Source organism: Peromyscus eremicus, chromosome 15 (genome assembly GCF_949786415.1).
Source record: "Peromyscus eremicus chromosome 15, PerEre_H2_v1, whole genome shotgun sequence".
In the NCBI taxonomy this organism is placed as follows: domain Eukaryota; kingdom Metazoa; phylum Chordata; class Mammalia; order Rodentia; family Cricetidae; genus Peromyscus; species Peromyscus eremicus.
The window spans coordinates 61139176-61161955 of NC_081431.1; the positions used below are offsets into that span (position 1 = coordinate 61139176).

General features: G+C 47.0%; 1 protein-coding gene across 1 annotated transcript in view; it reads right to left on the minus strand.

Annotated features, from left to right (window-relative positions):
* Ctse (cathepsin E) overlaps window positions 1-20932 on the minus strand; it is a 35046-nt gene extending 14114 nt beyond the window's left edge. Inside the window, exons 1-4 of the mRNA XM_059280687.1 lie at window positions 20729-20932; window positions 1671-1857; window positions 957-1113; window positions 248-365 (exon numbers count right to left, since the gene is read on the minus strand). Of these exons, the coding sequence (XP_059136670.1) occupies window positions 248-365; window positions 957-1113; window positions 1671-1738 (343 nt within the window). The 5' untranslated portion in view covers window positions 1739-1857; window positions 20729-20932. The remainder of the gene's footprint in view (window positions 1-247; window positions 366-956; window positions 1114-1670; window positions 1858-20728) is intronic.
* Between the last annotated feature and the right edge of the window lie 1848 nt (window positions 20933-22780).

Genomic DNA, 22780 nt, shown 5'->3' on the forward strand with positions numbered 1-22780 from the left:
ACCAAGTCAAAGATTTCTCTTCTTAGTGGCTTATTTTTTCTCCATTATTTCCGACTGGTATGAAAGTTGTTATCTTGACTAGTAAGTTACTTTTCATCTCTGTCCCCGGCCCAGCCACGCCAAACAGAGATAGGAAGCGGAAGCTGGTGTGGCAAGGAGGATCAGGGGAGAGAATCTAAGTCTCCCCACCCCACAAACTACCACCTTCGCCTCTCAGAAGTGGCTCCCGCCATCGCCGTCCACTTACTGCATGCTGGGCTGGTACAGTAAACCGAAGGGACCCAGAGGTTGGAGGAGCCGGTGTCAAAGATGACAGTGAAGTTCTGTGGTGGGGAGCCAATGGAGATAGTGCCGAAGTACTCCATCTACAGGGAAGGGAGAGAAGGAGAGGGGGAGGGAGGAGAAGTGTTTGCAGCTAGGGCCTGGAGTACCGTAGCTTACAGTCTACAGAGCCTTGAAGAAGCAAGGCTGGAGATGAAGGATGGCAGGAACAGAGCAGGGGCCACCAGGAAGGACACTGAGGAGAGCTCAGGAACCTTGGTTCCATTCCTCTCATTATCCTGATTCTCATTATGTCATGGTGGGCAAGGCAGGGGAGACAGGAATGCCTCCATTGTAGGGATCAGGGAACTGGGGACGTGGGAAATCAAGTACTGTCTTTGCCCAAAGTCATAGCTGGTAAAATGCCCAGCTGAGCACACAGTAAGGGTCTTTCTGCTTGGGGCACATGGCACCCTTGTCTCTTTCCTCTTAAAGAAAGCCCTGCACACTGGCCCGTACTGAGGTCTGCTTTACAGAGTTCACAGAGACTAGGGGATCATCCATCTGAGTCATCCAAGCAAAGAACTCCATGCCTGAGCACCCGAAGTCACCGGTGCAGAAGCCCAGTGGAAGCTGGAAGCCCAGCCTTCCTCCCTACACCCAGGACCCCCAGGCTTTAGCCCAAGACATCTTACATCCAGGTAGTTGATGAGTGGCTCATTGGTACTCTGGTCCATATTACAGGACTCGCTGAACTGGATCATGTCCAAGTTCTGGGACTTCCAGAAGTCTGAGAGCTGGCCTTGGGCCCTCAGCTTCTTCCGGAGGGACTGGTGCCTTCTGAGGGGCACCCTGGAGAAAAAAGTGGGGCATGAGGGGGCATTTCTGCTTCCATCCCCTATTTCCATGTATCAGTTCAGAGCCCGACTACAGCAAGACCCAGGAGGGGACCTTCAAGACCAGGGTGCGGCCAGATGCAGCACCTTCTCTGTCTGGAGCACTCAGAATCCAATGGAAATGGCTCTATCTCCTGGGCACTGGCCCTTTGGGGTTTTGCTAGGGAATGGGAGATAGACACAGTCTGCAGTCTTATCTGACCCCATGAAGGGCTGACTTACAGGGACAGAAGGACTCTGGATAATAGTGCTCTGTCCCCCCCGGAAAGTATTTGAAGGCTTGGAGTTACAAACCATAGCTGTGGGCCATGCTTTCCACCAACAGAGGGGAGCCCCCTGAACTGAGGCAGACACCACTACTGGAAGGGGAGGCCTGGCATTGACTGGGGAACATCCTCTAGGAGTTCCCTTGAGATCCCAGTTTCTTCTTTTTCATTTCCTCATTAGCTTTCCTCCCCCAGGGCAGCCTTGGGCTGGGGTTGGGGGATGCCTAAGTTGAACTCAGTGCCTTACCTGTTCACAGCTCCTTGGGCCTGTCCCAGGTCCAGGAGCACCAGCAGTAGCGCGAGGAGGGATTTCATTGTGGTCCACCCAGCAGCTTCCTGCTCTCTCTGCTTCGATCTCTCTTCTCTCTTCTTTTCTTCTTGACTCAGGCCAGGGGCACCAGTTCTTCCTGGTGCCCAGGCTTGCCCTGCCCAGTCTGAGGACCCAATGATAAGGTCTGGAGTCAATAGTCATGCCCAGAGTAAACAGTATGTGTAATAGGACGTTGTGCGTGCCCTCTGAAAATTAGGGGTGTTCCTGTCCCAACTTCTCTCAGGGTCTTTGGACACCCCACACTGGCTTTAAGAAATCCCATGTTTATTGTGTGAGGGATCAAAAGGTCCCTAAACCAGGGTCCCACCTTGTTGAGCTGCTGCTACTAGTGTTCAGATTGAAGACCCCTGAAGGGCAGAAACTGAGATGCCATATGTGTAGCAGGACTGTAACTCAAAACGTTAGCCAGGCTTTTGTCTATATTCTTATTCTCTCTCCATTCCTTTTGAGGCTCCCAAAGCAATTTGTCCTACTCAGAGCAAAACCAGTACTCCCCAAAGGCCCCGAAATGGGAAAGTTTGGCTATGGATTTGTGGAGTGAGTTTTCTTGATTCCGAGCACTTGATGAGTCTGGGGCTGGGGTCTGTACAGAAGGGAGTTGCAGAGGCAGCCGTGGAGGGGCAGGGTCTGGGGCAGGCCTGTGTTGGTGCACCAGGGCTGCCATAGCAACGTGTCACAAACCAGTGGTTTAAGCAACATTTATTTTTCTCGTGACCCTGGAAGTTGGAAATTCAAGTTTTCTTACCATCAACCCCTCCTGTGGGTGTCCCTTCTCCAAAAGAAAGGGCCGGCTTTCCTGACTTAAGAGAGGTGGGGATGAGGAAGGAAAGGCCTCCGTAACTGGACTCCAGTTGATGGCCTCTGAGCTGGATGGGACAGGCCATCACTACTGCCATAGGTGCCAGCACTTCCAGAGAGTTATGAAGTAGGAATTAGGGTGCCTGGGCTAGGCTTAGCTCTGCCCTTACCAGCCAATGCTCTGGGAGAGTGCCAGGGCCTAGCCTTTTATCTCCGAAGCCCAGCAGAAGGCAAAACTCGGTCTGAAGCTAGGCCAAACACTTCTTTAGATCCAAAATGTTGATAAGACATCAAAAAAAGAGGAGGAATCAAGAACAGAACCAACTTATCATGAGCCTAAAGCAACCACACCTTCCTGGCATTCACTTCTTTCCCAGGAGCCTGTCCTCTGGCCTCTCACAAGGGAGAGGGGCCTGTCTGTTCCCCCAAAGAGCAGCATGCGGCAGGAGGGCTACGAGACCAGGTCGCCCCTCCCAACTAAGCTCTGTCACGATTGCCCACAGTTGCCTGACCAGACACCCCAGTGTCGTCATTCTCTGGGTTTTTAGGAGGGTTGGGGGCACAAAACAAGACATGGGAAAGTAGTAAAAACACCTTAACACACCCCACGGGCAGAAACCTTTCGCTGGAAGATTTCTTCCAGGTCCTCACTTACACAGCGCATGGGAACGTGGTCCCAGAGACGTAAAGTGATTTCCCCACGGGCACAGTTCATCACGGCAGAGCTGGGCTCTTAACTGCTAGTCCAGGGCTCTTTCTGTGTGCTATCACTGAGCGATTGGTGCCAGTACACCTGAGCCCCGCTCCTTCTCCATCTCCAGAACTCTCTCCCATATCTGTTTACTAAATTATAGAGGGTTAGGCTGTCCCATGTCTAAATGGGACCTGGGCAGCTATGGGTTACCTGACCCCGAGGTAGAAGACTCAGCCTGCCTGTTAGAGGGTCTATTGAGTTTGGGAAAGTCTGACAAAGATTGGGAGCAAGCATGTGGGGACGTTTGTCCGAGTTGATGGGCTCTGTCCTTTCTGGAAACACCAGGAACTGCAGTTCTCCTGGCTGTGTGTGTCACTGGCCCCTCCCAGGTTGAAATGGAAAATTACTGTGGACCATTGTTATGGACAGTGTGAACCCTCTCTGGGAACAAAAGTCCCTGGGCATATGGATGGCTATGTGTGTGATCTCCAGGGAGAGGCAGAGGGAAGAACACTGGAGTGAAAGAGTGGAGTGGGTCATAGGGCACAATATAGGCAGTGATCTGTTCTCTCAGCACTTGCAAAGGGGCTGTGGTGGTTTGAAAGAAAATGGGCTGTAGAAGTAACAGTCTTATTAAATGAGAAACACAGAGCCGGCTGGGCAGTGGTGGTGCACGCCTTTAATCCCAGCACTCGGGAAGCAGAGCCAGGCGGATCTCTGTGAGTTCGAGGCCAGCCTGGGCTACAGAGTGAGTTCCAGGAAAGGCACCAAAACTACACAGAGAAACCCTGTCTGGAAAAACCAAAACCAAAACAAAACAAAACACAGAGCCAAATGCAGAGTTAAAAGCCCAAGAGGTCAGTGTAAGGATTATGTCCTTAATTACGTCACCAGCCTGCAACGGCGTCCCAGCCTAGAAAGCGGGTGTGCCCTCTGTGCATTCTCTTTTTCCACACTCTCTCCTTCTGAACCCCCCTCTGCGTGGTCCCTTTCCCCCCTTTCTCTCTCTCTCCCCCCCTCTCCCAATAAAGCTCGTGACTCTCCTCCAGCACTCTCTTCTGTCGGCATGGCTGCCGCAGGTGGCGGCAGCGTAACCAACATTGGTGCCGTTCAGACTCAGATCAATGAGGACCTGCTGCCGCTTGCCGCCTCCTCCCCCATCCAGTGAGACCGCGAGCGTGCGCACATCCCTCGCCTCCGCTGGACCCCTATATAGCTACCACTACTGATACCACCATGATTCTTCACCACAGTGAGTCTGCTGTTCTCGCGGCTGTAGTCTGAGCTATATTCTTTGCAATGGACACCCCAGGGGTTGTCCTCGGGCTGTGCTGGCAATGGCAGGCACATTTTCGCTCCTGACAAGGGGGTCAATGCTGTCTTGGGTCCACCGTGGACCAATTGCAGCACAGCTGCAGCCCTTCCCATCCCTTGACGAAGAGGATGGGAACTTGAGCTTATTCATAGATCTCTCTTCACTCTCAGGGATGCCTGAGATTGGAGTCTGATCTTTGTTTGTTATTTTAATTTTTTATTTTTCTCTCGGCTATAGCCATGCGACAAAGGGGCGGATACATTTACCACCTACATTGGTGGATAGGGGCGGGTATTGGTAAACCTGGCCACATAACAGTGTAAACCTGGCCACATAACAGCGTCGTGGGAACTTCTGCCAGCGAACGGGCAAATAAGAGTTACTTTATCTCCAAGCTTTCTGCTAAAGCTCTAAACCCTTCTCCCTCCCCACTTCTGAGTCTACCATGTGCAACCTTTTCTGTCTGACTTCCGCCGGCAGTGGGCGGGCTCAAATGGGCAGGCTTGGGCAGCTTCTATGACTCTCGCCCTAACTCACCTTAACTCCACCCACTCATTCTCAAACTGCCTTGAGAGGCACAGACGGGTCTGGAAGCCGCTAAGATCCATACAAGTAAGTTTACAGTAGTCAGGATGGCTTTTAAGCCAAAAATCAGCTTATAGCCTCAGACAAGTCTTCCAAAAGGATCGGTTTACAGTCTGCCTACTGGCAGATCTTCCAAAAGCTGTCCTTAAGCCACCTATCATCAGGAAAAAAAATTTCAGGACACGTAGTAAAATCCGTCTCTTGTTCCCCAGACCTCCCCGACTAAAACTTAAGCGTCTGGAGAGCAAGGCTCCTGACCCCACAGGCAAAAGAGTCATCTGTGGCATTTAAGGTGTGCCAGGGAAGAGATAAAAGCCCGAAAACAAAATTGCCAAGTGCCGGCACTCTCTGACTCCCAAAAGCTGTTGGGTCCCTGTTTTAAGTGAGGAAAAGGCCACGGGCTAGTGAATGCCCTGCCAGCCCATCAACAGCCTTGTTAAAAGTGCCGCCTAGAAAGACAACCAGCCAGCTGACTGCCCCCAGGCGCCAAGACGCATGGGTACATCAGGCTAAGACCTCCAGCAGACCTAGGCTTGGCTACAGACATGACATGGAACCCAGAACACAGCAGGGAAGTGATTCGTTTCTTTCCTTCTGGACACCAGAGGCTCTGACTCAGTCTTGGGAGTTTTGGGATGTCACCTCTCCTTTTTTTTTTTTTTTTTTTTTTTTTTTTTTTTTTTTTTTGGTTTTTGAGACAGGGTTTCTCTGTGCAGCTTTGTGCCTTTCCTGGATCTCGCTTTGTAGACCAGGCTGGCCTTGAACTCACAGAGGTCCGCCTGCCTCTGCCTCCCAAGTGCTGGGATTAAAGGCGTGCGCCACTGCCCGGCTTCACCTCTCCTTTATTGTCGGGTACAGAGGACAGCCTTACCCACCTCACCAGATTTAATTGCACCTTTAGAGTTACTGCCTGTGTTTCTCACGTGCATACAGACAGGGCCCTGATCTTTGCCTGGTCCCTAATTCCAAAAAAAATAAGTTCTCATGCACCACAAGCTTTTCTCTTCCCAGTTCCCTGTTCTAACTCACTGTTCAGCTAATGGTACAGGACCACCACAGAACCAGAGTCCAGAGATCATCAAGTAAGAAACTGTAACAGCTAAAAGGTATTTACACCCCCCAGACCCAAAAGCATCTGGGCGTTACAAAAAGACTTTAATATAAACACCTATTACTGTGAGATGCTTTTAACAATTGATCACCTGTCTCCTGGATGCCGAACTAGTAAAGGAAACAGGTACTTTAAAATAATCTGTCTCTGATAACGCTTAATATGTTTCAAAATCCATCTGGACAGACCAGATCTACCAACATAAAATAATAATGATTCTTTTCTTTCTAAGCTTTTTTCTGTGCCACCAGCATCTTGTCAAACAGAAAGTTCCCAGCCACAGCCGAGAGGGATACATGTCTCCAGAGCAAACAGATGACAGACAGACAGCATCCCACAACACCTGTCTACCTCGGAAGACTTCCCTTCTCCATTCCCCTAAGAGCCAACCGACGTCCAAAAATCAGCTGGAAGCAGTTTTTGAGAGGATTGACGCTCCTATTCCCGTCTACCTGCTTTTTTTTATAATAAGCAAAAGTCTGGGATGTAAGGATTCTGTCCTTAATTACAGCACCAGCCTGCGACAGTGTCCCAGCCTAAAAAGCAGGCATACCCTCTCTGTGTTCTCTTTTTCTGCACTCTCTCCTTCTGTATCCCCCCTCTCTGCGCAGTCCTCTCTCTCTCTCTCTCTCTCTCTCTCTCTCTCTCTCTCTCTCTCTCTCCCTCCCTCCCAGTAAAGCTCTAGAAAGGTATCTATGGCTCATGACTCCAGCACTCTCCTCCGTTGGCATGGCCACCACCACGTAACCAACAGTCTGAGCGTAGTTAAGAGCTGAGACTTAAAGCCTTCTTCTTACTCTTTCTGCCGCTACTGTCCTTCTCCTCCGAAAGACACCTACTTCCTGTAGGTATCTGTCTTTTTATTGACTTTCTGTTCTGCCTTCTCATTGGTTGTAAACCCAACCACATGACCTCCTCATCACTGCCTGTCTATACAGACCTCCAGGTCTTTATGGTTGGTATTGAGATTAAAGGTGTGTGTCTCCATGTTGGCTGTATCCTTGAGCACACAGAGCTCTCCCTGTCATGTGATCAGGTTTAAGGGCGTGTGCTACCACTGCCCAGCTTCTGCTATAGCTTGCTATTAGCTCTGACCCCCAGGCAACTTTATTTATTAACATACAAATAAAATCACATTTCAGGCCAGCGGTGGTGACGCACACCTTTAATCCCAGCACTCGGGAGGCAGAGGCAGGCGAATCTCTGTGAGTTCAATGCCAGCCTGGTCTACAAAGCAAGTTCCAGGAAAGGCGCAAAACTACACAGAGAAACCCTGTCTCAAAAAACAAAAACAAAAACAAACAAACAAAAATCAGTACAAATAAAATATCACCATACTGGGCCCCAAAGGGAGTGGCACTATTAAGAGATGTGGCCATGTTGGAGGAATTATGTCACTGAAAGGTGGGTTTTGAGGTCTCTTTTGCTCAAGCATCTCTGTGTGACTGTCCATTGACTTCCTGTTCCCAGTAAGATGTAGCACTCTCAGCTCCAGCACCATGTCTGCCTGCACACCGCCATGCTCCCCTCCATGATGATAATGGACTGAACCTCTGAAACTGTAAGCAGCCACCCCAATTAAATATTTTCTTTATAAGAGTTGCCGTGGTCATGGTGTCTTTTCACAGCAGTAGTAACCCTAACTAAGACAGAGGCCTTGAAAAGAGGGCTCTCCAGTAATGTGGGGAGGAGGCTGGCTGGATGCAGAGGTTTGACGCTTTCCAGGATGTGGGAAAGCTGTTGGTGGTGACACTCCCTAATTAGTTTATTTTTCTACAGCTTTAGATTGCCGAAGATAAAATAATAACAGGGGACAGCTGCACAGTGCTATGTGGAAGTGAACTGCTAGTGTGGGATAAGAACTGGCTCTGGATGGCAGCGAGCTGCACTCCAGGATACACTGTCCCTGGCTCTGGGACATCAGCTCAAAATGACCCCGACAACTACTTGGAGAAATGTCTCAGCTTCTTTCTGCTCAGAGTTGAGGAATAAAGGAAAATCCGATGTTCTGTCAGGCGGCGGCGGCGGCGCACGCCTTTAATCCCAGCACTCAGGAGGCAGAGCCAGGTGGATCTCTGTGAGTTCAAGGCTAGCCTGGTCTACACAGCGAGATCCAGGACAGGCACCAAAACTACACAGAGAAATCCTGTCTCGAAAAATCAAAAAACCAAACCAAACCAAACCACCAACAACAACAACAACAAAAATCCACTGTTCCACATGTGACCAGGCAAGGAGGGACTGGCGGACGATGCCTGGATCCACCTGGTTTTGCCCTAACTGGCCACCTGACCGTAGAAGTCGTTTCTCTCGGAGCCGTATTTCCTCATCTATAAACTGAAGAGGCTGGGCTGAATGGTGATAACAAGGGACGCCAGGGAGGGTGTAGCTGTGTCTCAGACCCTGTGTTAAAGGACTTGGGAGTATTCCTTCACACCTCACACTAATCCTGGGAGGATATTTAAAGCTATTTCACACACAAGGATAGACACAGGGTGGCTCCCATGCAGCCTGTTAATAGGATCCAGGTCCAGGTTTGCCTGACTTGAAAGCTGAGATTCCTAACCAAGACACTGTACTGAATGATCTACAGGGTCTTAGGTTCTGAGCTTCTTCCTGAAAGAGGGGGGTGGAGAGGCTAAAGAGAGGGAGAGACTCGTTTCTACCATGGCAGACAATTTGTAGGCTTGGGAGAATAAAAAAAAAAGGTGTGTATAGGTGTGGTGATAAATGTTCTCAGTGCATATTCATGAAGATTTGCTTGTTCTTTGAGACAGGGTCTCACTGTGTACCCAAGGCTCTTGTTTCTACAAGCCCACTCTATGTTTTGTTTTTTGCTTTGTTTTTGGTTTTGGTTTTTCGAGACAGGGTTTCTCTGTGTAGCTTTGCGCCTTTCCTGGAACTCATTTGGTAGCCCAAGCTGGCCTCGAACTCACAGAGATACGTCTGGCTCTGCCTCCTGAGTGCTGGGATTAAAGGTGTGCGCCACCACCGCCTAGCCTTTTTTTTTTTTTTTCTCTTTTTTTAAATGTATTTTCTATCTTGTCTTCAATGAGCCACACAGGAAAGATCATTACTGTATTGCTGATTGGTGAAAATTTTGCACCCCTCTCTGACTGAATTATGAAAAAAATGAAACTTCTATTCCATCAAAACATCTGTTTAATGCATAGAGAACTTAGCACTAAACACTTATCCCCCCCTCCCCCCTCCCCGCACAGCTTGGTTTTCTTTTTTTTTTCAAGCCTCCTATTTTTGAGTGACTGGGAAGCAGGAAGACTGACGTCCTCAGCATTTCTTAGTCACTTGAGTTATTTTTACAATCACCACCAGTTGTATTGTGGGAAATTCTTTTAGACCAGAAATTGCACAGCATTGCCAGCAGAGGGCGCAGGCACCATGCAGGTTTCCTGTCCGGATTCGGCCTCTGCTGGCAAGCATGTGTCGTGTGTGCCCTGCTTCCTGCGTAGTGACTGATACCAGCTTACAGGCTTGAATGCAGACAAAGCAGGGTTTGAGTTCTACCACGTGGCTTGTGATACCATGGCTATGTTTTGAGTGTTAGCTTCTCCAACTATAAAAGAGGAAGTATGTGGGGGGCGTGGTGGGGCATGCCTGTATAATATCAGCGCTGGAGAGGCGGAGACCCAAGGTTCACGGCGAGTTTGAAACCAGCCTGGTCTACACAGGAAGTTCCAGGCCAGCCAGATTAAACAGGGAGCGAGGGAGAGCAGTCAGTCTATTGGAGGAAATCACGTATAAAAGAGCAGTTAAGATGATGTCTATTCCAAGACGCTGAGACATGTATCTGATTAGATTCGCCAAACTCCCCTGTGGAAAAGCCTCCAAATGGAGGTCTTGGCAGGCTTCAGCTATTTATTCACAGGTTTGGGGTGCACAGTCTCATTGGTCTAATTTCAGAAAAAGAAGCACTGAGGTCCCAAGAGATCTCTTCCTCAACAGGCATGACTCAGGTATAGCAAACTCAAGATTGACTAAACTTAAACGTCGTGGTGGTTTGAAGGAAATGGCCCCCACATGCTCATGTATTTAAATATCTGGTCCCTAATTGGTGGGCTGTTTAGGAAGGATTAGGCGTGGCCTTGTTGAAGGAGGTGTGGCCCTGCAGGCAGGGGTAGGGGTGGCAGTGGGGTGGGGCTTTGACTTTTCCCTAAAAAAGGCAAACTGTGCTCTTTGAATGAGCTTTTACAGAAAAGCCAATAGCCTGTACTAGGCCCAATCTTGCTCTCTGTGCGTGAGCTGTGGATCCTGATGTAAACTCTCAGCCACTGCTCCAGCGCCATGCCTTCCTGCCTGCCGCCATGCTTCCCGACGTGATGATGGTCATGAACTCACCTTCTGAAACTGTAAGCGAGCCCCCGGTGATTTTCTTTTATAAGTTGACTTGGTCATGGTGTCTCTTCACAGCAATAAAACAGTAACTAGGACAAATGTATTCGTGCTTACTGTAATGTAAGGGATGACAGTAGCTTGGAGCGAGCGCGCACGGTAGACCAGGACAGAAGCAGTATGCAGAGAACTGTTTTGTAGCTGGAGCCCAAAGGAGTATTATGGGTTAGATAGTGGGGCGGAGATTAGGCTCAGGGAAGACACCTACAGTTTGTCTTACTGATGCCCAGTACTGTGCAAAGCGCTGCAAGTTCAAGGTTGTGCACACAGAACCGTTCATGATTGAGAGCTTAGAAACAGCTGGTAGTAAGAGGTGGTTCAGTGATGTTATCTGTGAATGAAATGCTTTGGGGGCAGAATGAAAAGGCTCTAGGGGGAACCTCTTGGATACATTGCTCAGTTGAAAAAGTAGCGCAGAATGTGAGTATGTTACTATTTATATAAAAGATGAAAATACATAAAAATATAGTACACGCACACCCATACGAGCCCTGAGGCAGGAAAGCATAGGGAATAACTTAACAACCTGGAACTCCACTTGGCTTGGGCTAAATTCCTTTTCTAACAATGCACCTTGCCGGGCGGTGGTGGCGCACACCTTTAATCCCAGCACTCAAGAGGCAGAGCCAGGTGGATCTCTGTAAGTTCAAGGCCAGCCTGGGCTACCACGTGAGTTCCAGGAAAGGCACAAAGCTACACAGAGAAACCCTGTCTCGAAAAACCAAAAACAAACAAACAAACAAACAAACAAACAAAAATGCACCTTGCCCCCCCCCCCCCAGCATTAAACTGCAAGTGCACCCCACTCGGAGCAATGAAATAAGTTCATTTTCATTCAAGCGTGTTCCAAGAACATATCTTGGTATATGAATGGCAGGGACTGATCTGGTCAGGACCGATTTGGGGTTCATGTGAGATAAGGCAAACTGTGCCTTCTGAGTGAACTTTTAGGGAAACATTATTTACCTTCTTATATTTATGCATAAGTGGGCATGCACAGGATGAAAATCAGATGCATTATGGGAAGAGACACGCACAATGAGCAAAGGCTTTATGTAATTGCTATGGCATACTCCTTAGTAACCAGACTCTGCCTCCTAGACCCCATAAAGGAAGGCCCCAACAGTAACCTGGAGTAATCACCTGTTCACCTAGATAGCTTGCTGTTACTCTTTTAATATTAATTAATTAATTAATTTTTTTTTTTTTTTTTTTTTGTGTGTGTGTGTGTGTGTATGCCATAGCTGCTGGTAGAGGCCTGAGAACAACCTGAGGGAGTTGGTTTGTGTGGGTACCAAGGATCAAACTCAAGTCACCAGTCAGGCTTGGCAGCAAGTGCCTTTATGTGCTGAGCTATCTTGCCAGCCCCCGTAATTCCAGTGTTTGGGGGGGGGGGGTTATCTTTGATAGACTGTCTAAGCTACCAGATGCGCCTGTGTGAAGTTGTTAGATATATTTTCATGGTGGCCCTGTACAGTAGGCATTGCTTCCTCTACTTTTCCAAACGAAGAAACTGAGGTTCAAAAACCCCGATAGCCATACCACTTGGTTAGCTGTACAGGGTCCAAACTCAAATGTAGGTTTTCCTCTTACTGTTCATTTTTGCATTTGAGTCTGCCCTGCCCACCCCCCGGCCCCCATTGGTTCATCCTGCTGTGTCTGCAGCTGGAATGGGAAGGAGACCCTCCAAGTATTGCCAACTTTGAAACTGTGTGGGAAGGTAGCCAGGGCCTGAGAGCAGTGGGTCACCTAGACCCGGTGTCATCCCTAACTTACTAAGCAGCCTGGAACAAGGAACTTCCCACCTCGGAAAGGCAAAGAAAACCTACTGTTGGGGGAATCACGTTTGGTTATTTTGGAAGCTTAGTCCTTAATTCTTTACCACTAGAGTTAGAGGAAGTTTTTCTAAATAAGAATTTGTTAAACAACTAAAAGCAATGTGGTAGGGCCTATGAGGTAGCTGAATAGGTAAAAGTGATTGCTGCCTAGCCTGAGGACCTGAGTTCAATTCCTGGGTCCCACATAGGCTCAGGAGAGAACTGACTCTCTGAAATTACCCTCAGACCTCTACACAAGCACTGTGGCGTGAGTGTGCACTGCCCCCACCACACACACAACAAATATATTTTATAAGCAGCAACAACCTGGTGTTGCAAGCTGGTAATCCGACTGCTTGAGGGGCTGAGACAGAAATGTCTAAAGATCAAGGCCTGCTGGTGACTTAGTCGGACCCTGTATCCAAACAAAAAGTGAAAAAGAGGCCTGGGAATACAGATCAGTGGTTTAGTGCTTACCAAGCATGCCCAAGGCCCCAGGTTCACTCCCTAGTACAGAGAAAGAGAAACCCAAGCTGGAGAAGCTACTATTTCCTCATGCCCCCAATTTCATAGACTGTGCTGGGCACTTCTTTCTAGACAGCATGGACGTGTTGCATGGTGGGCAGACAACCTCAGGTTCGTTTTCAAGGACTGGGGGGCTCTGCTCACTCCGGAGGTGGCTTCCGGGGTGAATTCTTGCTGGGCTGTCCTTGAAAACTGCGATCTGGTATCTGACAAACCTGGAGAGCCCTGCTATCTGCTGAGAAGATTGGTGCGGAGTCCCTTGTCCTTCAGCAGCCCGCAGCCTGCCTACTGAGCCTGTCTGGAAGCCGCTCCATCCAGCCCGGGCAGCCCTCGAGCCTCTTCGTGCCTCTGACAGTCTCTTTTCTCTTCAGCACACAAGCCTGCAGGGCATTTCTCAGCCGAGGCTGACTCAAAGGCAGAGAACCCTACCCCTATTCCCCAGGGCAGGCCGTACCCATGTCTCTTCGTTAATTGTTTGCTGGTGCCTCCTACAAAGGCTCGTGAAAATAAATTTTCCAAATGTGTTAGAATTCCTTCTTCCAGATCTCTGGAGGGCAAATTCAAATACCCTGAAGTTATTATTTCTTCTCAATGAGTTTTATGTCAAGTAAAGATGATTTTGTTCAACTAGGCTGAGACACAAATTAATTCACTACTGATCTTTCAGGCTTAGAGGTTTAAAAAAAAAAAAATGTACCTGGTCTACGTATGAGTTCCAGGATAGCCAGGGCTATGTAGAGAGACTTTGTTTCAAAAATAAGTAAATAAATAGTAAAAATAAAACCGGATCAGGAAACATATACTTTATGTACCTCCCTTTGACATTGGGTTCTGGGACTCTGAGGTGGGGCAGGGAAAGGAACAGAATCACTGTTTACGAGGCTCTAAAAACCTGTTTGTTGGTGTTTCTATGAGTAGCCAGTGCCTGCCTGCCATTCAGTGCCTCCCCAAACCCAGTCAAGAGCTGTGTCTAGACCCTATGGCTGCAAATAATTGAGGAAATTATCTTATGAGGACAAAGGCCTGGGGCTGAAGAGCTGGCTCAGCAGCCGAGGGGACTGAGTTCAGTCCCCAGCACCCATGTGCAGTAGCTTACAACTGCCTGTAACTCCAGTTCCAAAGGTCAGTGCCTTCTTCTGACCTTCACAGGCACCAGGCAGGCATGTGGTGCACATACATACACACAGGCAACACACACACACACACACACACACACACACACACACTATAAAATAAATAAATCTAAATTTAAAAAATGTAAGGGGCCTAACCTCAAAGGTACTGGAGTAAATACAAGTCAGAGATATATGCCTGCAAAAACAGAGACAAAAATGCTCTTAATTTGAGTCAAGATAGTCCCAGGAACACGGTGGCATTTTTGGAAATCACTGAGAGACATTTATGTGAATCTCTATCTAGACCTGGAGTCTTTCAAAGCAGGGAGCATACAGTAAGCACTCAATAAATGCAGACTAGCCAGGACGTGCTAAGGAGCCAGGTTTTGCTGGCTTACTCTTCTCTTGGGGCTTCTTGGTGGCTCCCAAAGCTGCAACCTGCCTTTCTGACAACACGGGAGAAAGGTGCAGGTGCATGACCCGCCCCCTCTCCTGCTCTGCTGTCCTGCAGTCAGAAGAATGAGCTCCTACAGATGTCCCATCCTTTAGGCAAAGCAGGATCTGACTGAGACCCTGGCAGAGCAGGCATGACAAGGATGCCCAGGTGTGTGGTATCTTTGGTGAAGACAGTCGGGGCTGAAAATGGAGGACAGGGAGCAGACAGCTGCAGAGGGAGGTGTGGAAGTCTTGGGAGGGAGGTAGAGCGTGGAGGCTGGCCCCGCTTTCTCCAGGCGATCCAGTGAGCTGTTCATAAGAGTTCACACAAGTAGAAGACGATAAAGAAAAACGGACTCTGTCGGGTGGTGAGAAGGTAGGTCAGGCTTTGGGTGGAGGACTGGAGGACCCGGGACTCGGAGCTGCTCTAGTGGCAGGTCCTTCCCAAGCCACCAAAGATGCTTCGGCCTGCTCTCTTTCCCTCTTACCTTACAGTGCCTGTGCATCTAACATGCTTGGCTTTGGGTTTCGAAGGGAGCTAAACACAAAGTGACTCTGAGGAGTGTCAGATGTCGCACGACCTGGACGAAAGTGACATTATATAAATAGGAATCTGGGAAGGTAGAGATGGTCTAACCCTTGCTCATCATTTGTCAGAGGAGGGTTTTTTTTTGTTTTTGTTTTTGTTTTTTTTGCTCAGCCACTTTAGCAATCTACAGGACAGCAGACGTTACTAGAAAGGTCAAGCTTCAAGACAAATGAATTTTGTGGCCACAGAAAGGGAGATAGTCTCGGGACTGAAAAGGAATTTAGGACTGTCTTTCATTGTCAGAAGAATTCTTTTACAGGCTCAGAGTTCTCAGCTCATTCCTCTGCCCCTGCCCTCCTCAGTCCATGTCTCAACTTTGTTCAGGGATCATTTCCCTTTCATTTCCCTCTGAGAGGCCTGACAACCCTGGGGAAGGGCGTGGAAGCTCCCTCTACAGCCTCCTCACATCTACCTCTTCCTGCCTTTCCTCTTCAGTCTCCCTTTTAGTTCAAGATATATTCATTACAGAGATCATCACCTCCCCCCACCCCCGCCCAATAAAGATGTTCTGGATGAGGTGGTGGATGCCTATAACCCTAGCATTCTGGAGGCTACGGCAGGAGAACAGGAAGTTTGAGGCTAGCCTGAGCTACCTAGTGGGGCTCTGTCTCAAACAAAAGTAAAATAGAAAAATGAAGAATATGCAAATCACCACTCACAGGTAATTATTCACTTTTGATGTTTATCCCCCCCCCCCATCATTGCCCGCCATGGGCATGGACGGTGTCCAGAGGCACACCTGGCATGTAAATTCCGTGGAGTGCATTTGCATCCTGCCCTGTGTTGATGCAACAAGAACCCAGTAAATGCAAGTTGATTCCATGTGAATTATATGTGAAATAATTGAACCCCAAATAACAGAAAGTGTGTATCTCTGGGTATAAGCCAGCTTCAGTCATAAAATCACTCCCAGGGTAAAGGAAATTTTCTGAGGCAGTTTTGATGCTTTTTCCAGCGTCTTATTTCTGTGGAAACTGCTGCTGGCATCACAGATAGGCAGCTTTGGAGTTCCAGATGTCAGAAGTACATTTCCCACTGCTGACTGACAGTACCCGGTCAGTATGTGCTGGCAGCAACAATCTTGGTAGTGTCGTGCCCAGCGTGCTGGTCTGTAGGTATCTGCGGCACTCTGTGGGCCAATTAGATTCAAGAAGTGACAGACAGACTTTAGTTCCTCTTTATGTGTTTGTGTGTGGAGGGGGAGGGATGTTTGTGTGTAGAGGCCGGAAGTTGACATCCGGTGTCTTCCTCTACATGCTCCACTTAATTTCATTTATTTACTTATTTTGGTGTGTGTGGTGTTTGTGCACGTGCGTGTGCAGGTGCATGTGCCCACATACACATGAGGAGACTGGAAGAGTGTGTGTCCTGCTCCATCACTCTTCGCCAGATTCCCTTGAGATGGGGTCTCTTACTGAAGCTGGAGCTAGACTGGCCAGCCGGCCAGCAACCCCCCAAGCATCTCCCCCACCACCGAATCTGCCCCCACTAAGTGTTGGGTTAGAAATATGGGTCACCATGCTCAGTTTTAGGTGAGTGCTGGGGCTCCAACTCAGGACCTCACCCTTGTGTAGCCAACTCCTCAGCCCAGACTTTGGTTCCTGGGCCAGTTGTCTCAATATCACACTTCTTGCCTCATGCCTCAGTGTCTGTCAATCATGTGTTTCTAATGGTTACGGAAGTTCATGTTTACCACACCTTTTCAAATCATGCATGCAATCCTAATAGTGAAAAGCCCATAATATTCTTGAGTATCACAAACCTTTCTTTCCAATATAGGGGAGGAAATCTGATTCTGACTTTTGGAGCATAGAAGGGCTAGTCATATGACCCAGAATTAAAATGAGTTTTCTTTTTCTAGTACTTTCTATTTTGGAGAAGTTGCTAGCAATGTCAAAAGTCTGGCATCTGTTCAGCACAAGCAATATATATTTCAGGAACAATACTTTTTATCAACTAGGTAAAATTTTATTTTTTTTCTAAGTGTCTTATTCTTGATATTTTTCTGGACACTCTGTACATCAACATTTAAGTTCTGCTTATGGTAAAATTTATGTAGTAGGGATATGGCGCAGGGGTAGAACACTTGCCTAGCATGCATACAGAAGGACCTGTATGGTTCAATCCCTAATACAGAACAAAACAAAACAAAAATCCACGCTGACAAAAGCCAAACACAAAAACCATGATGCTTATGTTGTCACAGACTTGACTTTAAATATCATGACCAATCAGAGCAGGGAAAACATGTTTATTAAATATACATTATCAATAGTATGGCCTTGGCTTATATTCAAGAATCTGTATATTTAATAATGTTGATGCTTTCTAGAGAATGTTTCCTATGCAACTGGCTTTGTCAAGTCCCAGTGGTTTTGTCCTTGGAGCGTCCATGGTTTATTTGACTGCTCTGTTGTCATGTTTTAGCCGAAGTCAGGCCATTCCAGCTGACGTGATAGGATTCACTAATGTCTCCAGAACTTTTTGTTATATTATTCTGCACAGCCTTAGGATCTTTGGGGAACTTACATTGAAATATAATATGATTGTTATAATTTTCTTCAGCCTTGTGACCCTATTCCCTCAAATGCTGATAGCCTAGGTTTGTTTTTTGTTTTTTTTGTTTGTTTGTTTGTTTTTCCCTGACAATCTAGTAAAAATGTGCATAGTCCTTGTCCAGCTATATATTTTACTATGGAAACAATTTTTGCTTGTTGGTTTGTGTTTTTTGTTTTTGAGACAGGGTCTCTCACAGTAGCCCTGACTGTGATGGAACTCACTCTGTGGACCAGGCTGGCCTCGAACTCAGAGATCTGCTTGCTTCTGCCTCCGAGTGCTGGGATTAAAGGCATGTGTCACCATGCCTGACTAACTTTTAATGTTTATATACAGACAGATTTGTGTTTTGAAAATATACCTAAGGAAATTAACTGTTCCTCTGGCATAGGAGACAAACCTCGGTGGTATTTAACTTTTCTTTTAATATTAAAAGTGATTTCAGTCAACAAATTTGGTATATGCTGTTGATTCTTTTTAGCCAAAATGTGTGGGTTATTTAGTGTTTGTATTTATTTTCTGGGTTAATGTTCTGCTATAACGCTATGAATCTTCTATAATGTCCATAAATGAAGAAAATTCCTGATTAAAATTTTTTCTTCTTCCTCCTCCTCTGTCTTTTTTCTGTTTGGCGTCACTAGGCATGCAGGGCTCAGACACCAGGCTAGCTCTCTCCTCCGAAGCTACATATCCTCAGCCCCACTTTGCTCATTTTGAGACAGGACCTCTCCAAGTTGCTCAGACTGTCCTTCAACTTATTCTGTAACCTACTCCAGCCTTGAACTCAACAGCCTCCTGCCTCAGCCTCCTTCGTAGCTGGAACTACAGCCTTGTACCAGCAAGCCTGGCTCCAGAACTTTCTTGAGATGCTCTTTGGAATGAAAAATATTATTATTGACAAACATTATTGTATGACAAACATTAATGTATGACAAATATTAAAAAAATTGTTGACAACAGATTTGTGTCTGTGTTCAACAGCAGCATGCCCATTTCCTTATCATATAGAATCTGACTGGCAACATTAGTAAATAGATATTTCCAAGACGGATTTGAAATTTGAAACTGTTGATATTTTGTTTCAGTTTCTTCATGTTTACTGGGGCGGGGGAAGGTGCTGGATTCTCCTTATCTTTGTACGCTTTCTAGTTTTCCAGTTGATTAATTTTCCATTGTTATTGTCATTAAAGAACTGGTAAAAATGTAGACTCCTTTGAAGACTCATACAGTAAGATGCAGATTCTATGCAGTTTTTTACTGTCTGGAAAAGTTATTTGTTTATTCTGTTTCCCAAGACTTTTAGCCTGCATTATCATCCATAAAGTAAAAACTTCTTCCTTGAGGGGAAGTTCTCACCGAGGGCATGCGCATAACCTGTATTTCTACAATGTGGCTGAGGATTTGACTTCTTCGCTTTTCTAAGTCTAGCGTTTATTGAAATTCCCAGTGATGGTTGAGGATGGAACGCAAAGGTGAATTCACATTCTGCTCCTATTTCTAAGACACATCCCTGTCCGCAGTTTCCAGCTGCACTATTTTCTTTCCATGTCCACCCCATTCCCTGTCAGACTTAGTCAACAATTCAATTATCACTTTTTTTCTCTAGACAGGTTTTCATTTTTTGTTTTGGGGCTAACATTTTTTTTCTTTTCTTTTTCTTTTTTTTTTTTCAGGGCTGAGGACCGAACCCAGGGCCTTGTGCTTGCTAGGCAAGTGCTCTACCACTGAGCTAAATCCCCAACCCCCCCCCCCCAACCCCCGAGATAGGGTTTCTCTGTGTAGCTTTGCACCTTTCCTGGATCTCGCTCTGTAGACCAGGCTGGCCTCGAACTCACAGAGATCTGCCTGCCTCTGCCTCCCAAGTGCTGAGATTAAAGGCGTGTGCCACCACCGCCATCAACCGGCTTTTTTTCTTTTCAGTACCTTAAAAGAAACACCATATTAGCCTAGACATATAATATATGTAATAGTTTATATTAGAATTTGTAATAAAAATAAATAATAAGCTATGAAATTTTGGTTTTGTTTTGTTTTGTTTTGTTTTTCAAGACAGGGTTTCTCTGTGTAGCTTTGCGCCTTTCCTGGAACTCACTTGGTAGTCCAGGCTGGCCTCGAACTCACAGAGATCTGCCTGGCTCTGCCTCCCGAGTGCTGGGATTAAAGGCGTGCGCCACCACCGCCCAGCAAGCTATGAAATTTTACCAGCAGATATTTTGTTTGTTTTTTAGATAGTGCCTCACTGTGTGTCCTGACTGGCCTGGAACTCGATATGTAGACCAGACTGGCCTTGAACTCAGGAGATCACCTGCCTCTGCCACCTGAGTGCTGGGTCAAAGGAATACAGCAGCACTCCTGGCCCCACCATTATGTCTGTCCTGAAGAGGTTTCCTTGAGCAATGTATTGATAACAGCTGTGAGTCAACTAGCAGTTCACATACAATGCACTCTAATTTAGGAATGAAATGTAGATAGAGAATGGTACATGAACACTAATTACAATAAAAGTGAGTTGTGCCGTAATAAAAATCTTGCAGACTCAGTTAAATTGGGAACTTAAAGGTACCATTCAGACTACATGACTTATAATGCTAAACCTCATATTTCATCGGTACACAAATACTAATAGGGGATTAAAAAGGCATTTAGATATACATAGCGGGGCATGGTGGTATATGCCTGTCATTCCTGCACTAGATAAGAAGACTGAAGGGAATTCAAGGCTAGCTTGACCTACATAGTAAGACCATGTCTCAAAAAAAACCCAAGCAATCAAACAAACAAAAACTTCACAACCCTCGCCTAAGCTCCTCTGTGGGAAGCACCGGCGATTTCTACCCAGTTTCTACCGGCAGGTCGTTAGCAAACTCACTCCACTTTAACTTGCGAAACAAGCGAATGTCAGCCTTCTTAGGAAAGGTCTGTTTCCCCCTGTCAGAAAATTATCATAATAAATGGATTTTGTTGGATGAAGCATCACATTGTCTTTTACCAGAAAAATTTGTAATAAGATTCTACACCACTTACCTTTGAAGTTACCAGAGAAACGAAAACATCAAGAATACAGTTTCCTCGTAGAAAGTGGATGGTCGGCTCGGAGACCACGATCTGTGTGGAAACACCGGTTTCGTTGTTTGCTAACCCCAACCTTAAGCAACTCTTATCTCTTGGCCACCTCAGCTGCAAATGGGAGATAACCGTGTCTGATCCTGCTAACTGCTTCTGGAGTCACACGGGGCACCTCGAGCTCTGAGGAGCAAATGAGACTGAGATGGGCGTGCAGTTTTTCGGCACTTACAGGAAACGTGACTGCTTTCTGAAATAAACAACAAGCAGGCTTGGAAGTCAGCTAGAAGGAGCTGGGTATGGTGGTGTGTGTCTGTAATCTCCGCATGTGAGAGGCAGACACAGACATTGCAGCGATTTAAGGCCAGCCTCAGCTACATACTGACTTGAGGCTAGCCTGGGGTACATGAGACCTTGTTTCCATGAAAATTAAAATAATCAAATAAAGAGTCAGGAGAGGGCATCACTTCTGTAAACCCACGGTCTGTCATTCCTGTGGAACCAGCTGCGGCCCAGATGCTGGCCTTACACGGTCACCGGCGGACGTTTGCCAGAGCTCACAGGTCTGACAGCCAGATGCACTTAGAACACCAAGTGTTAAGCCGGTTGCCGGCTGCTTGCAAATAAGCTACCGCGCAAATTGAAAATCTCAAAGTGAGTCTTTCAGGCAGCTCCAGTCAATAAATGGACTCTGTGATAAACCTCAAGGGGACACAGGAAACCTATCTGGAGAAGTGAAATTTTGCAGTAACAGCCGGAAGGACATTCAAGTCCCAGGTATGGTGAGGGTATTCACTTCAGAGGGAGCAGGGAAGGTGTACCTCAACATCTCTGCCGTGCTTCTAATCCCTGCTGGGTATAGCGGCACATGTGCGGCCGACCTGAGGACAGAAAGGTGACAGTCCCATCCTCCATTCATCCGTCAAGCATTTACGGAGGACTGCTGTGTCCCAGCACTGGCGTAGGTGCTGGAGAGACAGTCAAACTGGATAAGATCTTAGGCCACACAGAACTCTTGAAGTCTACTTCGTGGACTGTCCCTGTCACACTCTGTCTTCCCTTCTTTTCTTATGATCCTAGGTGACAGCCCTCTCTTCACGCTCAGGCACCCTGAGGCTCATCTCTTACTAGAGATTTCAGAAGCTCACTGAAGTAGAAAGGACCATAGTGCCTGTTAGCCCGGCATAGGGTGCCTTTGTGCCCGGCACCCTCTTACCTGGAGCACACAAGGCAGCTTCCTCCTCTTGTCATTCAAGAAACAGCTGCCCCGGCACTTGGAAGACAGAAGGAGGAGGATTGTGGGTTCAAGGCCAGCCTGGGCTTTGTATCAGACCCTATTGAGAAGAGGAGAGATGGCTTTGCTCCTCTCTGATCCCATAGTCCTTCCTTTGGAGCACGTCTTTTTAACACTTTTAATCGTTTGCCATGCCCGCTAAGGTCCTGTGGAGACGCCCCCAGTAGACTATGGTAGAAGTGGGTAGAGGACAGTTGTAGGTACCATGTCAGACCCATGCAGGCTGTCTATCTCACACTGCTGGAGACACTAAACACTAAACCAAGTTTTGCCATATTGGACTTTTTTTCCTTTGATTTTAAAATTATATTTAGTAATTCCCTTGGTGGGTTGCATTCGGCCATCAAAGATGCGGTCCCTCCTCTGCTCGGTTCTCATGGTCTAGTTTTGAGCATTTTGGTTTCCTTGTTCCTTATCCCTGCTGTAGGCCTCTAATCTAGCTTCCAAATGTTATTTGCCCCTTTGTGTGTTTAAATGATTCTTGATGTTATTTGGATGGAAGTTTATCTTTAGCTAATAGAATTTTGTCTTAGTTAAGGTTTACTATTGCTATGAAGAGACACCATGACCACGGCAACTCTTATAAAGAAAACATTTAATTGAAGGGGCTCCCTTACAGTTTCAGAGGTTCAGTCTGTTATGGTAATGAAGGGGAGCATGGTGGTGTGCAGGCAGACATGGTGCTGGAGCTGAGAGTCCTACATCTTGCAGGCAACAGG